The sequence below is a fragment of the Aureococcus anophagefferens genome (genome assembly GCF_000186865.1).
Source record: "Aureococcus anophagefferens unplaced genomic scaffold AURANscaffold_34, whole genome shotgun sequence".
In the NCBI taxonomy this organism is placed as follows: domain Eukaryota; class Pelagophyceae; order Pelagomonadales; family Pelagomonadaceae; genus Aureococcus; species Aureococcus anophagefferens.
The window spans coordinates 12143-25741 of record NW_008705592.1 but is presented as its reverse complement, the minus strand read 5'-3'; the positions used below and the strand labels follow the sequence as shown (position 1 = coordinate 25741).

At 73.2% G+C, this 13599-nt stretch overlaps 3 protein-coding genes across 3 annotated transcripts; all 3 read left to right on the top strand.

Annotated features, from left to right (window-relative positions):
* Positions 1-738: 738 nt before the first annotated feature.
* AURANDRAFT_12054 (hypothetical protein) lies at positions 739-1491 on the top strand (the record flags this gene model as incomplete). Its single annotated transcript, XM_009042638.1, has 1 exon — positions 739-1491. A coding segment is annotated over one exon (753 nt), but the record flags the coding sequence as incomplete, so codon positions are not given.
* Positions 1492-6852: 5361 nt separating this feature from the next.
* Positions 6853-11489, top strand: AURANDRAFT_67150 (hypothetical protein; the record flags this gene model as incomplete). The annotated part of the gene is made up of 2 exons (XM_009042639.1): positions 6853-9016; positions 9184-11489. 2 exons carry the CDS (start codon positions 6853-6855, stop codon positions 11487-11489), a joined length of 4470 nt encoding a protein of 1489 aa, XP_009040887.1.
* A 1025-nt stretch (positions 11490-12514) lies between these two features.
* AURANDRAFT_32575 (hypothetical protein) lies at positions 12515-13098 on the top strand (the record flags this gene model as incomplete). Its single annotated transcript, XM_009042640.1, has 2 exons — positions 12515-12574; positions 12640-13098. The coding sequence occupies 2 exons, from the start codon at positions 12515-12517 to the stop codon at positions 13096-13098; spliced, it is 519 nt and encodes a 172-aa protein (XP_009040888.1).
* Positions 13099-13599: the final 501 nt, after the last annotated feature.

Below are 13599 nucleotides of genomic sequence, written 5' to 3'. Positions count from 1 at the left end.
CAGCAGCAGCAGCAGCAGCAGGCCTACTACCAGCAGCAGCAGACCTACTACCAGCAGCAGCCGGCCTACGGGCAGCAGCCGGCCTACCAGCAGCCGGCGTACGCAGCGAGCGTCGACCGCGCGCGCGCGCAGGCGGCGTACTACGCGCCGCCGTCGGCCGTGGCCGCGGCGGCGGCGCCCGCCGTCGGCGCGGCGGCGCACGAGGCGCGCGCGGCCGCCGCGCGCGTGCAGCGCCGCTACGCGCCGAACCCGCAGCGCTGGGTCACGGCGGCGTCCGGCGGCGCCTACGCGACGCAGGCCGCGCCGCCGCCGCGGCCCGCGGCGGCGCCGGCGGCGGCGCCGGCGCCCGGCGGCGGCCAGCAGCTGCCCGCGAGCCTCAAGGCCTACGCGGAGCGCGCGTTCGCGCAGTGCAGCGGCGACGGCGAGCGCGCGCAGATGCAGGCGAAGCTCCACGGCATCATCTCCGGCGCGCTCGCGAACGACCGGCTGAACGCCGTGGACTGGGCCACGGCGCCCGTGCCGCCCCTGGAGCGGAGCGAGCCCCGCGGCGGATCCCGGAAGCGGCGCCACGGCGGCGGCGACGCCGACCGGGGCCCGCCGGCGCCGAACCCGCGCGAGCGCGCCGCGCGCGAGGCGCGCGCGAACCGCTTCGCGGACCGGTCCAAGCGGACCCCGAAGCGCGGCGGGCACCCCTACGCGCCCCGCGAGCCCGAGCCCGACGCGTCGCTCTTCGAGCCCGTCCGGGGCACCTGCGAGGATTTGGAGAAGGACTACTTCCGCCTCACGTCCGCGCCGGACCCGGCGACGGTGCGGCCCGCGCGCGTCCTCGAGGCCGCGCTCAAGGCGCTCAAGGCGCGGTGGCGGTCCGGCGACGTCGACTACCTCTGGATGTGCAATCAGCTCAAGGCCGTGCGCCAGGACCTCACGGTGCAGTGCGTCAAGTCGAAATTCACGATCAACGTCTACGAGACGCACGCGCGCGTCGCGCTCGAGTCGGGCGACGTCAACGAGTACAACCAGTGCCAGACGCAGCTCCGCGAGCTCTACGGTCTGGGCCTCGGCGGCGGCCACGAGATGGAGTTCACGGCCTACCGCATCTTCTACGCGCTCTTCCTCAACGTCTCCGGCTCCGCGGACGACGGCTCCGCGGAGCTCCTCAAGATCCTCAACGAGATGCCGGCCGAGGCCTGGGCCGACGCCGCCGTGGCCCACGCCCTGAACGTGCGCGAGGCGCTGGCGTTGGGCAACTACGCGGCCTTCTTCCGCCTCCACGAGACCGCGCCGAACATGGGCGCCTACGTCCTCGACACCTTCGCGGACAAGGTCCGCGTCGACGCCGCCGCGAAGATCCTCCGCGCGTACCGCCCGACCATCGACCTCGCCACCCTCGCGGCGCGCCTCGGCTTCGACGACGAAAACGACTGCAAGGCCTACGTGACGAAGCTCGGCTTCCTCTTCGACGACGCGGGCGCCGTCAAGTGCAAGGAGTCCAAGTGCGACGCCGCGGGCCTCGTCGAGGACGGCGAGCAGAAGTCCTCGCTCCTCTACAGGCTCTAGATCCGTGGGACGCGCGTTCCAAGGGCCGTCTCGCCCTTCGGACCCGGCGCCCGTCGCGCGCGCGCGACCGCGAGCTCCGCGGCCGGGCGCCCCTACTACGTAGTAGGAAAGCGCACACCCGCCGTTAGCGCCGCGGTGGCACCTTGAGCTTCATGCCCGCGGCGGTGCGGCGCAGGCCCTGGGTGGGGCTGTCGGCTCCGCCGTCGCCGGCGTCGACGTCGGCGGACGGCGCGCCCCGGGGTGTGAAGCCGCCGGCGAACGCGCCCGCGGGGCCGAAGCCGCCGCGCGGCGTGAACGCGCCGCGCTTGTCCTCGATCTGCTCCGGGAGCTCGACCTGGCCCCTCAACTTGGGGTGCTGGGCGAGGGCGGGCAGGAACTGGGTCCCTAAAAAGGCCTCGATGGACTGGTCGAGCATCTTGTAGGGGTCGGGCTGGAGCATCTGGGCCACGGCGGCGAGGCACTCCTCGAACTCCGTGAAGACCATCTCGACGTCGGAGCCCGGGAGCTCGACGACGTCGCGGCTCCGGTTCCGGTGGCTGCCCACCGTGCCGTCGGTCTTCAAATCCTGGATGACGACGTCGTCGTTCTGGACGTAGGCGAAGATCGTCCGGCACGCCATCTCGGAGCAGAGCGGGCCGATGACCTTGGCGAAGCGGAGCATGACGACCATCTCGTCCGCGTCCATGGTCGACGCCGGCGACGCGCTGTCCCAGGACGCGAAGACCTTGAAGACCGTCTTGAGGTTCTTCCGGTGCTTGAGCTGCACGGAGCGGACGACGTCGCCGTGGAGCCGCTCGCGGAAGACGTCCGCGTCGATCTGGCACGCGTGGGGCAGCACGTGCTCCTTGAGCACGTGGGAGAGGCAGTCCGACGGCGACCGCGCCTTGGGGTAGCGCGCGCACGCGAGGCGCACGAGGCACTCGGAGAACTGCGTCTTGTCGAGCTCGTGCGTGTCCTGCTCCAGGCGGTCGCTGCCCGTCTTGGAGAAGTCGAGCGACGCCTGCTGGAAGAGCAGGTCGACCTTGCTCGACGGCAGCAGGCGCCGCTTGTCGTCCTGGAGCCGCGAGTCGTGCACGAACTTCCAGAACTCCGCGCTGTCCATCGTGTTCGCGCAGCCGCTGCCCGCGGCCGCGTAGAAGGGGAAGATGCGCCGCATGTCCCGCAGGTGGTCCCGGAGCACGAGGTGGATCTGCGCGAGCTCCTCCTCCATGTTGTCCGCGGGCGGCTCGTCGCCGTCGCCGTCGTCGTCGCCCGCGCCGTCGCCCGCGGCCGCGCCCGCCTTCCTCCCGCCGTCGCCGTAGCCGAAGCGCCGGAGGTCCGCCTCGATCTGCGCGCGCCGGGGCCGCGTGAAGACGCCGTCGTCGACGTCCTCCTCGACGCGGACGCGCTGCGCGAGCACCGTCGTGCAGTTGGCGCGCCACGCGAGGCGGAGCGCGTCGTCGCGCGCCGCGCGCGCGGCCCGCCGGTCGCGGCGCGCGGCGGCCGCCGCGGCCCAGGTGCCCGCGAGCTGGCGCTGGGCCGCGTCGTGGGCCGCCTCGACGGCGTCCGCGAGCGCGACGGTCTCCGCCTCGGCGAGCGCGAGGACGCCTGACCAGCAAAAGGGTGATTCAACGTCGCTTCAACGTGAGTATTCCGCGCGCGCGCGTTCCGGAAACAGCATCCGCGCTTCGAGACCGTTCCAAGAGATGATCGCTCGTCCAAAAATCAGCCGAAACGAGTGGAAAACGGCCGAGCTAGGAGCCTTTGAAGTTGGGAATTTCGCTCTCTTTTGCCGCCCTGGAGGACGCCCGTCCGCGCGATCGCGAGCGCCTTGACCACGACGACGTCGCAGCACGTCGCACGCGCGGCCTCGTCGCCGAGCCGCGGCGCCCGGTGGTTCGGCGGCGGCACGGGCACGGGCGCGGGCGCGCCGCCCTCCGCGCACTCGTCGTAGAGCGCGTCGCGCGCGGCGTGGAGCGCGGTCTCCATGGCGTGGACGGCGTTCGCGTGGCGCGAGTGGTGCTTGTCCTCCGCGGCCTGGCGCCCCTTGAGCGCCGACGCCGCGTAGGGCGGCTCGTAGGGGTGGTGGTGGCCGCAGTAGGGCGGCGGCGGGCCGTAGCGGTAGAACTGCGTCGAGAAGAGCTGCGCGAGGAGCGCGAAGGTCCGCCCGACGGCCGTCGTCTCCGGGTCCACGGCGACGCGCTTCCCCAGGTACTTGGACACGACCTTGACGACCGTCTCGGGCCGCGGCGCGCCGCCCTTGGCGCCGCCGGCCTTCTTCGGCGCGGCCGCGGCGCCCCGGGGCTTGCCCTTGGGCGCGTGCGGCAGGAGGCTCCAGTGCGCCGCGGACGCCTGGGCCCCCGCGAGGTGGCGCACCTCGACGAAGCGGCCCAGGGGCGGGTGCAGGAAGGCGCCGCCCCGCAAGAGCTCGAGCGCGCAGGCGACGTTCGCGCCGCGCTCCTTGTCCTGCCCGCCCGGCGGCACGGAGCAGAGCGCGGCCGCGGCCCGCGCGCGCTTGAGCCAGTCCTCGCCCAGCCCCCCGTGGTGCTCGTCGAGCTCGTAGTGGTCCGCGAAGAGCCGCCGCGCTAAACGCCCGAGCTTGACGCCGTCCGCGAACGCGCCGATGACGCCCCGGTCCGCGTCGACGTGGCCGTCGTCGTCGTCGAGCGCGGAGCCGTCGCGCACGAGCGTCGCGTCGGCCCAGGCTAAAAGCTCGCGGCCCACGCGGACCGTGAAGGGGTCGGGCCCCGTCTCGACGGACCGGAGGCGGTCGCGGCTCGCCTCGTCGTGGGCGAAGACGACGATCGTGCGGCCGCTCTTGTCCTTCTTCTTGAGCTGCATCGTGCCGCCCCGCCGCACGCGCTTCGTGGACCGGTCCAGGCCCTCGCCCTCGTCGTCGTCGGCCCGGGGGCCGCCGGACGTCGCGCCGACGGCGGGCCGCGGCGCCTCCGTGCCCGGGCTCCAGGCCCTCAAGTCCGCGCTGATCTTGTCGTCGGCGACGCGGTCCGACATGCGCTCGCGGTGGCGGTCGCAGAAGTCCTGGTCGCCGAACATGTTCGCGTCGAAGCACGAGCTCAGCCGCGGCTCGCGCTCGTCGGCCGCGTCCAACGTCGCCGACCGGGCCAGCGCGCCGAGGGCCTCGTAGGCGTCGCCCAGGGACGCCGCGAGCGCGCCCGTCGCGCGGTCGAGCGACGCCGCGTTGAGCTCGGGCAGCGCCATGGCCGCCTCGAGCTCCGCGAGCTCCGCGTCCGCGTCGGCCTGGGCCGCCCGGATGCGCTCGAGCTCGCCGACCTCGCCCGCGTAGAGGTCGCCCTCGCAGTCGAGGGCCTCGCGGCCTGGGCAGCAAAAGGGTGCGAAATTCCCAACTTCAAAGGCTCATATCTCGGCCGTTTTCCACTCGTTTTGGCTGATTTTTGGACGAGCGATCATCTCTCGGAACGGTCTCGAAGCGTGGATGCTGTTTCCGGAACGCGCGCGCGCGGAATACTCACGTTGAAGCGACGTTGAATCACCCTTTTGCTGCCCTGCTCGCGGCTCTCGCGGACGACGCGCGCGACGTCCCGCGCGCGCTGCCGCGCGCGCCGCTGCGTCGCCGCGACGACGGCGCGGCGCCAGGCCGTGAAGAGGGACCGCGGCGCGTCGATGGCGCCGCCGTTGGCCTGCATGGCCAACAACGCCCGCGCGAGGGCCGCCTTCCGCTTCTCCTGCTTCTTGTGCGTCCGCCACCGCTCGAAGGTGATGGCCATGGCCGTGACGCTCCGCTTGTCGCACAAGCCCTCGACGAACTGGACGACCTGCTCCTTCTCGCGCACGAGCTTGGACAGGCGCGTCTCCACGGACGCCTTCGTCGACAGCTCCGCGTTGCGCCGCGCCTCGAAGAGCGACCGGAGCTCGCCCCACGTGGGCACGTGGGCCATGAGCCGCAGCTCCGGCCGGTCGGCGTCGCCACCGTCGCCCCCGGCGTCGTCCGTGATCTTCGCCAGGTACTGCGCGAGGACGCCGCCGAGGTAGCGCTGCCGCGCCGTCGCGCACGTGTCCAAATTGTCCTGCGCCGCGCCCCCCCGGAGGTCCATCAATTCCTGGGCGATCTCCGACGCCACGAAGAGGCTCCGCCGCCGCTTCGTCTTGCCCCGGTAGGCCGCCGCGGCCTCCGTGTCGCCCGCGATGAGCGCGTGGTGCGCCTGCGGGATCGCGAAGATGGCGCGGACGAGCGCCGCGAGCGGCCGGCGGACGTGGCCTAGGCTCGGGAGCTCCTCGAGGAGGAGGTGGACGGCGACGGCGGCGAGGACGCAGGTGGGCATGAGCCCCGTCGACGCGAGCTGCGTCGCCTCGTCGAGCTTGGCGAGCGCGTAGACGGAGCCCGACGCGAAGATCTCCTTCTCCCTAGCGAACGACGCGACGTACGTGTCGATGGGGCCCCTGGCCGCGACGTCGATGCCCTCGCCGCTCCTCAGGGCCGCGCGGAGCGCCCGGTCCTTCGTCGCCCGCTGGGCCGCGGACCGCCGCTCGCTGAGCATGTCGCCGAGGCCGCTCGTCGACATCTTCGGCCGCTCGCGCGGCCGGGTGTCCGCGACGCGCGGCCGCCGGCTCGGCGACGCCGAGAGGCCCGCGACGGACGTGTTGCCCAGGCTCGGCAGCGTGCGCGGCGACGCCGCCGTGGCGACGGACCGCGCGGCGCTCGACGCGGCGGACGCGCGGGACCGGCGCGTCGCGCGCGTCGCGGCCGTCGCGTCCTCGTCGAAGAGGTCCGCGGCGCGCGGCGGGCCGACGATGGTGCCGTGGGCCTCGACGGCCCGCCGGTACTTGGCCACGGTGACGGCGACGGCGCGCTGCCGCCGCCGCTCCGCCTCGTGGTGCCGCTCGCGCCAGAGGTGCTCCGCCTCGTCGAGCACCTCCTCGAGCTGCGCGAACTCGAGGGGCCCGAGGTCGTCCTCCTCGTCGGCCTGGCGCGCCTCGCGCCGGCCCCCGACGCCGAGGTAGGCCATGCCGGGGTCGCTCGCGCTCTCGCGGAGCCGCGGACCGCCGCGGGGCTGCTGCGGCGCTGGCTGGGCGTTGCGGAGGTGCGTGCGCAGGTCGTTGACCATCTTCCGGCTCGGGCTCATGGCCCCGTAGGTCGACAGCAGGTTCGGCGGCGTCGCGCCCTTCTTGAAGATCTTGGGCTTGCGCGTCACCGACGCCATGGGGCTGGTCTCCGGAGAGCACCCCCACCTATAGCGCCGGAAGGCCGCGGCTCCGGCGGCACGGTGCAGGACGTATCAAGCATGATGCCGCCGTAGCGCTCTCCCGGGTCTGGGGCAGCCCTCTGCGCCCGGTACCATGTTCCGCCGCCGCTTCTACGACCGCGACTCGGACAGCTCGAACAGCGACGAGGACGACGGCGACGAGCCCGTCGGCGGCAGCTCGCGGGACCGCATGGAGGAGTGGTGCCAGGGCGAGGAGGCGGTCTGGCTCTGCCGCATCCCGACGCTCGCCGCGGCGGGCGAGCCGGACGCGCTGGACCACCTGACGCGGGCCCTCGCCGTCGCGAAGCCGCGCCTCGCGACGGCGCTCGCGGCGGCGACGGTCGACGCGGTGCTCCGCCAGCGCGAGCGCTACGCGCATCTGCCGATGCTCCGCCGGTTGTGCGTGTCCTTCATCTACGTCGACACGGACGCCCAGGGCCACGTCGCCGACGCGGCGCCGTCGGCGGCCTTCGACTTCACGCGGGCCGCGCGCCAGTCCGTCTTCCTGCCCGGGGGCGGGCCGCCCGGCGGCGGCCGGGGCCCGTCGCTCCAGGGCCGCATGGCCGCGGGGTCGCGCCTCGCGGAGTTCATGCGCCACACGCCCTGCTTCGACACGGTCTTCAACCTGCAGAGCGAGGTGTCGGAGCTCGCGCGGCGGCGCATCGCCGTCGAGCAGATGGAGGACATGCGGAACCGGAGCCGGAAGCTGCGCGCGGACGGCGCGATGGCGCTGCTCCACGTCCGCGACCAGGGCCTGCGGACGTTGGTTTTTTACTGCTGGCGCGCGCTGCGCGAGCTCTGCGAGGCCCAGCGCGCGGCGACGATGCGCACCCACTTCTGCAAGGTCGCGAAGAAGGCGCGCGGCGCGGGCTTCGTGCTCGCCGCGCTCGGCGGCGGCGGCGACGGGACCTCGGCCGCGCTCGCCGTCGCGCGCGAGACCATCGCCAGGGCCGCCTTCGAGCACTGGCACATCGAGGCCTGCGCGAGCCGGCGCCTGCGGGACGCGGGCGAGACGAAGCACGACGAGGCGCTCGTCCGCGCGCGCGGCGCGGAGCTCGAGGCGCTGACGGCGAAGCGCGCGGCGTGCAGGGCGTCCGTCGACGAGGAGAAGGCCGCGCTCGCGGAGACGCGGCGGCGCGTCGCCGAGTGCCGGCGCCTGCTCCAGAGCGGCCGCTTCGAGCGCCACTGCGGCCTCAACGGCGCGCTGTCCGCCGCGACGAAGAACGCGGGCGACGAGATCGTCCGGAGGATCCGCGGCGCGCTCGCGGACGCCTTCGAGGCGCCCTGCGCCCACGCCATCGCCTGCCTGGCCATGGAGCCCTCGGAGCTCGCGGAGCTCGGCGTCGTGGCGGACGCGGACGCGCTCGCGCTCGAGCGGAGCCGCGAGATCGCGCGGTTGAAGGCCGACGCGCGCGAGGACGCGGAACAGCGGCTCCACGCGCTCAAGAGCGCGCAGCTCGCGGCGAAGCTCGAGGCGCTGCCCGGCGGCTGGGAGGGCGGCGGCGAGGGCGCCGTGCCGCGCCAGGTGCTCCAGCTCCAGGAGGAGTTCGACCGGTGGGCCGAGAAGCGGCGGGGCAAGGTCGCGCTGCGCCTCGCGGGCGACCACGAGCGCGCGCGCACGGCCGCGCGGCGCCAGCGGCGCCTGCGCCTCGACCAGATCGCGCGGCGCGACGCGGCCGTCGAGCCCGACGCCGCGGAGCAGCTCCTGGGCTGGGCGCCGGACCTGCTCGTGCTGCGCTGGGCGTCCTTCGTGCTCCGGCGGGGCCCCCACCTCGCGCAGCGGCGGCTGCGCAACTTCGGCGAGGACCTGCGGGACGGGACGATCCTCAGCCTGCTGCTCGCGTGCGTCGCGCCCGCGGAGCTCTACGACGGCGCGCCGCGCGACTACCGCGACGACGCGTCCTTCCTCGACGACGTGCTGAGCGAGAGCGACGAGGAGAGGGAGCCGGGGGAGAAGAAGGTCGAGGCGCCCGCCGGCGGGAGCCGGCGCCAGCGCGCGGCGATCCGCGTCGCCGCGGCGCCGCGGGGCCGCGGCGGCGGCGGCGGCGCGGGGTCGCCGCTCAAGACCGGCGCGCGCGCGAAGCAGCGCAAGCTCGCCCAGGCCGTGCGCAACGACAAGCGGCGCGTCATGCTCGAGGACGAGATCGACCCCAACGAGCGCCTCGACCACGTCTTCCGCACGCTCGGCGTCCTCGAGCCGCCCGCGACGGGCTTCGCGACGCCGAGCCTCGTGCAGGGCAGGACAAGAGTGATTCAACGTCGCTTCAACGTGAGTGTTCCGCGCGCGCGCGTTCTGGAAAAAACATCCACGCTTCGAGACCGTTCCGAGAGGTGATCGCTCGTCCAAAAATCAGCCGAAACGAGTGGAAACCGGCCGAGAGAGGAGCCTTTGAAGTTGGGAATTTCGCACTCTTGTCCTGCCCAGGCCTCGTGCGCGCGGGCGACGCGTCCGTGGGCTGCGCCCTGCTGGCGCGGCTCATGCTCACGCACCACGGCCTGGGGCCCGTGCGCGGGTCCGGGCCCTGGCGGCGGCGCCGCGCGGCGACGCGGCGGTGGCTCGAGCTCGCGGAGGACTGGGAGGCGGCGAGCGGCGAGGTCGCGTCGGTCCTCGAGGGCACGGCGGGCGAGGCGAAGTGGCGCGCCTGGCGCGGCAAGGACCTCGAGACGACGGACGACCCCGCGGCGGCCTTCGAGTCCGCGCTCGCGAAGCTCACGCGGACGTGCGCGGCCCTCAAAGACCTCGCCGGGGACGTCGACGTCGTCCGCGAGGACGCGGCGCGGGGCCGCGCGGCCTTCGCGCCGCTCCGCGCGAAGCTCACGGACCTGTCGTACGCGCTCTTCGGCCTCCGCGCGCGCCGGGAGCTGCTCCCGACGCCCATCGACCCGCCGCCGTCGCTCCGCGACGCGCACAAGCACGCGGACATGGACCAGATGGTCGCCGGCGGCGGCGTCGACGGCCACAGCAAGCACGCGAACGAGCCGCGGACCGCGCCCGTCGCGATCGCCGACGAGCGGCTCCGCGCGGAGTTCGCCGCGTTCACGACGTTCCGGGGCCGGCGGGGCGGCGCGGCGGTGGCCTACTGCGCGGCCCACGAGCTGGGCATCCGCGAGGTGCCCCGCAAGGTCGAGGTCATCCACGAGGACCACGTCGAGGCGGAGAAGGACGCGGCGGAGGCGCGCGCGTTGGTGTTGGGCCGCGGCGAGCTGAGCGACCGGGGCCGCCTCGAGGCGCTCATCAAGCCCTACAGCTTCGACGACGTCGACGCCTGGGGCCGCGGCGCCGAGGCCGTGCTCCGCGACTACTTCGAGGACCTGCGGCGCGTCTTCCGGTTCTACGCGGCTTCCGGCGAGGCGGGGTCCGCGGACGAGATGAGCGCCCACGAGTGGATGGTCTTCCTCGGCGACTGCCGCATCATCGACAAGCGCCACACGTGGTGCTTCCGCCGCGGGTCGCCCGACGACGCGGACGAGTGCCGCGAGAAGTTCGCGCTCTTCCGCTTCACCAAGGACACCGCGCGGCGGGTCTTCGACATGACGCTCGACGCCGAGGACGAGGCGCGGCGCCTCGCCGCCGAGGAGCGGAAGCGGGCCTACTACGAGGAGAGCCTCGAGGAGGTGCGGCGCGTCCAGGCGGAGATCGACGACGCGGACCCGGAGCTCAAGAAGCTCATGGAGAGCGAGCGGTCCCGGTCGCCGACGCGCAAGACGAAGCTCGCCGCCGCCGCCGCGGGCGGCGGGGCCCGCGCGACGACGCGGGGGAACCCGCGCGCGACGACGGTCGCGGCGCGCGCCGCGGACGACGACGACGACGACGAGGCCGACGGCGGCTGGGCGCTCGACGACGGCGAGCGCGAGCTCGGGCCCGGCGAGTGGGTCGAGGCGCTGTTGTACGTGGCCATGCTCAAGCTGCGGCCCCCGGACGGCCGCGACGACCACCACGCGATCCTCCCGCCGGACGAGTGCCTCCGGCGCCTGGTCGAGGACGTGATCCTGCCGCGCGCGGCGCAGAGCAACCGCGACACGTTCCGCGGCGAGCTCGCCATGGACGCGGTCCAGAAGGTCTTCCGCAAGCACCGCGTCGTCCTCGCGCGCATCTTCCGCATCTTCGCGACGGCGCCCGCCGTCGTCGAGGGCCACGTGCCGGGCCAGCCCGCGCTGTCCGGGCCGGGCTTCCTGCGCATGATGCGCGACGCGCGCGTCGTGACGACGCCCGCCGACGCGAAGCACGACTTCCCCGCGGGTAGCGCGCGCAAGGTCTTCCAGGACGTCCAGCTCGGCGAGGACTCCGCGGGGTCCACGGAGGTCGGCGGCGGCGGCGAGTCGATGATCTACCCCGAGTTCCTCGAGGCGCTGGGCGCCATCGCCGTCTACAAGAACACGAACCCCTACATCTCCCTCCAGGACAAGCTCGAGACCTTCCTCAGCCACGCGCAGACGGGCTTCGTCACGTGCCTCAACACGGCGATCAAGAAGGACAAGCGCAAGCTCAAGCTCGCGACGTCCGCGGCGTCCGCGGCGAACAAGGCCTACGCGGCCCACGGCGGCCGCGCGGCCATGGCCGTCATCAAGCAGGAGAAGACGCCGCGGACGCCGGGCCGCGGCGCGCCGCTCCCGGCCGACGCGGGCCGCGCGACCGTCGCCGCGGCCAAGGCCGACGAGGGGTCCGTGACCAAGTCCGACGCCGACGACCGGCCCTGGGAGGACATGGGCGACCGCGACCGCATACGCTAGGGGGGGGGCGCGTAAGGGCCGGGGGTGTCCGAGTCCCCGGGGATGGGTGTTGCGGTAGCATGGATCGCAAGGCCGCGGTCGAAGGCCGCGGTCGAAGGCCGCCGTCGAAGACACCGGAGGCACGCGTCGCCTCCAGCAACGTCCAGCTGTTCTTGTTGGCGGACGTGTTGTCCATCACGACTTGGTTGTACGTCTCGATGCCGCCGTTCTCGGAAATGAACTTCACGTGGGACTCGTGGGGCCACTGGGCGTCGACGCTGTCCCCCTCGGGGCACAAGCCTGAGATGTCCACGAACGCGGCGCCCTCGGCCGTGACATCGTTGAAGTTCACCACCTTCTCGCGCGAGATGGTGTCGCCGCCGTCGCTCGTGGGCCGGGAATTCATGGACTCGCCGTCGTCGGAAATGACCGAGTCGTCGCCCTCCGAGTCCGAGTAATGAAAAAGCTGGATACCACTGGCAGCTGCTTCATAGACGCCATGCATGACATCTACAACCAGCTCCACCTGGACTTTGGAGTCAAACTGAAACTGGCTGTATCCGATTCCTTCTCATCGTTTGTTGAGCAAAGGCAATTACTCAGACTTAAACTGCAACTACAGTTCGAGAGGATGAGGACCGACACGCGCTCGGCGTGGTTCGGAGGAAGAGCATGTCGACGGGCGCCACGGACGACTTCTTCGCCATGCGGGCCTGCCTCGACGCGAAGAGCTTGTACTGGAGCGTGTAGTACGTCGCGTCGCCGTCGCCGCGCTCCTTGCGCGCCTTGACGACGCTGGTTGGACCCCCGCCCCCGGCGAGGCGCGCGCTTTGCAAGCGCCTGCGTTTCTACTTGAGTAGGGTTTGAGGCAAGTCGAGCCTGTGCCGCCGTCGCGTCGCCGCCGACCGCACGATGCTGCCCGCGAGCGCCGGCGTCCGACGCGCTGCCCGGGACGCCCCGGACCCTCTCGTCGCGCGCGCGGCCCGCCGCCTCGCCCCGCCCGCGCCGCGCCCCGCTCTACCTCACCGCAAACGCCGCAGGAGCTCATGATCACGGTGCTGTCGACGGAGACGTGCCCGACGTCGGCGCCCTTCTTCGGCTTCATGGTGCGCGCCCCCCGCCCCCCGCCCGCCCCCCCCCGGCCGCCCCGGAACGTTCCCGCGCGCCCCAGGGCGTCACGTCGGCCCTCGTCTTCGCGAACATCGGGGCCGCGTACGGCACGGCGAAGTCCGGCGTCGGCATCGCGTCCATGGGCGTCATGAACCCGGGCCTCGTCATGCGCAACATCATCCCCGTGGTCATGGCGGGCGTCCTCGGCATCTACGGCCTCATCGTCGCCGTCATCCTCCAGGGCGCGATCACGAAGCCCGACGCGGGCTCGGGCGGCACGACGAAGTTCTCGTCCTTCAGTGGCTACGCGTACCTCGCCGCGGGCCTCTGCTGCGGCCTCAGCGGCCTCGCCGCGGGCATGGCCATCGGCGTCGTCGGCGACGCGGGCGTCCGCGCCGTCGGCCAGCAGGAGAAGCTCTTCGTGGGAATGATCCTCATCCTCATCTTCGCCGAGGCGCTCGGCCTCTACGGCCTCATCGTCGCCCTCATCCTCTCCCAGCAATCCGCCGACTGCCAGTGATTTGCGCGACGCCGCGCCGTCGAAATTGTGTTCGAGAGAGCGAGACTCACTTTTTGCCGCGCGCCGGGCTCTTCCCCGCCGGCGCGTCGGTCTCTCTTTCCTCGCGAGACGGACCGTGGCCGACTCTACACTCACCTCGCGCGCGCCCACCCCGTGCCGCGCCGAGGCCTTTCGTCGGCGCGCAGGCGACGCGACGGCCGCGGGACGCCCGCGGCGCTCGCCGAAGACCCCACCGCGCGCCGACGCCGCGCGCGGGCCCCCTTTTCTAACCACCGACGTCCCAGGACTCTAACCCTCTACCGCGCCGACGCCGCGCGCGGGCCCCCTTTTCTAACCACCGACGTCCCAGGACTCTCTAACCCTCTACCGCGCCGACGCCGCGCGCGGGCCCCCTTTTCTAACCACCGACGTCCCAGGACTCTAACCCTCTACCGCAGCACCGCCTCGTCGAAGAGCGTGCAGGGGATCCGGTCCTCGATCGCGGCGCCGCACGTGGGGCAG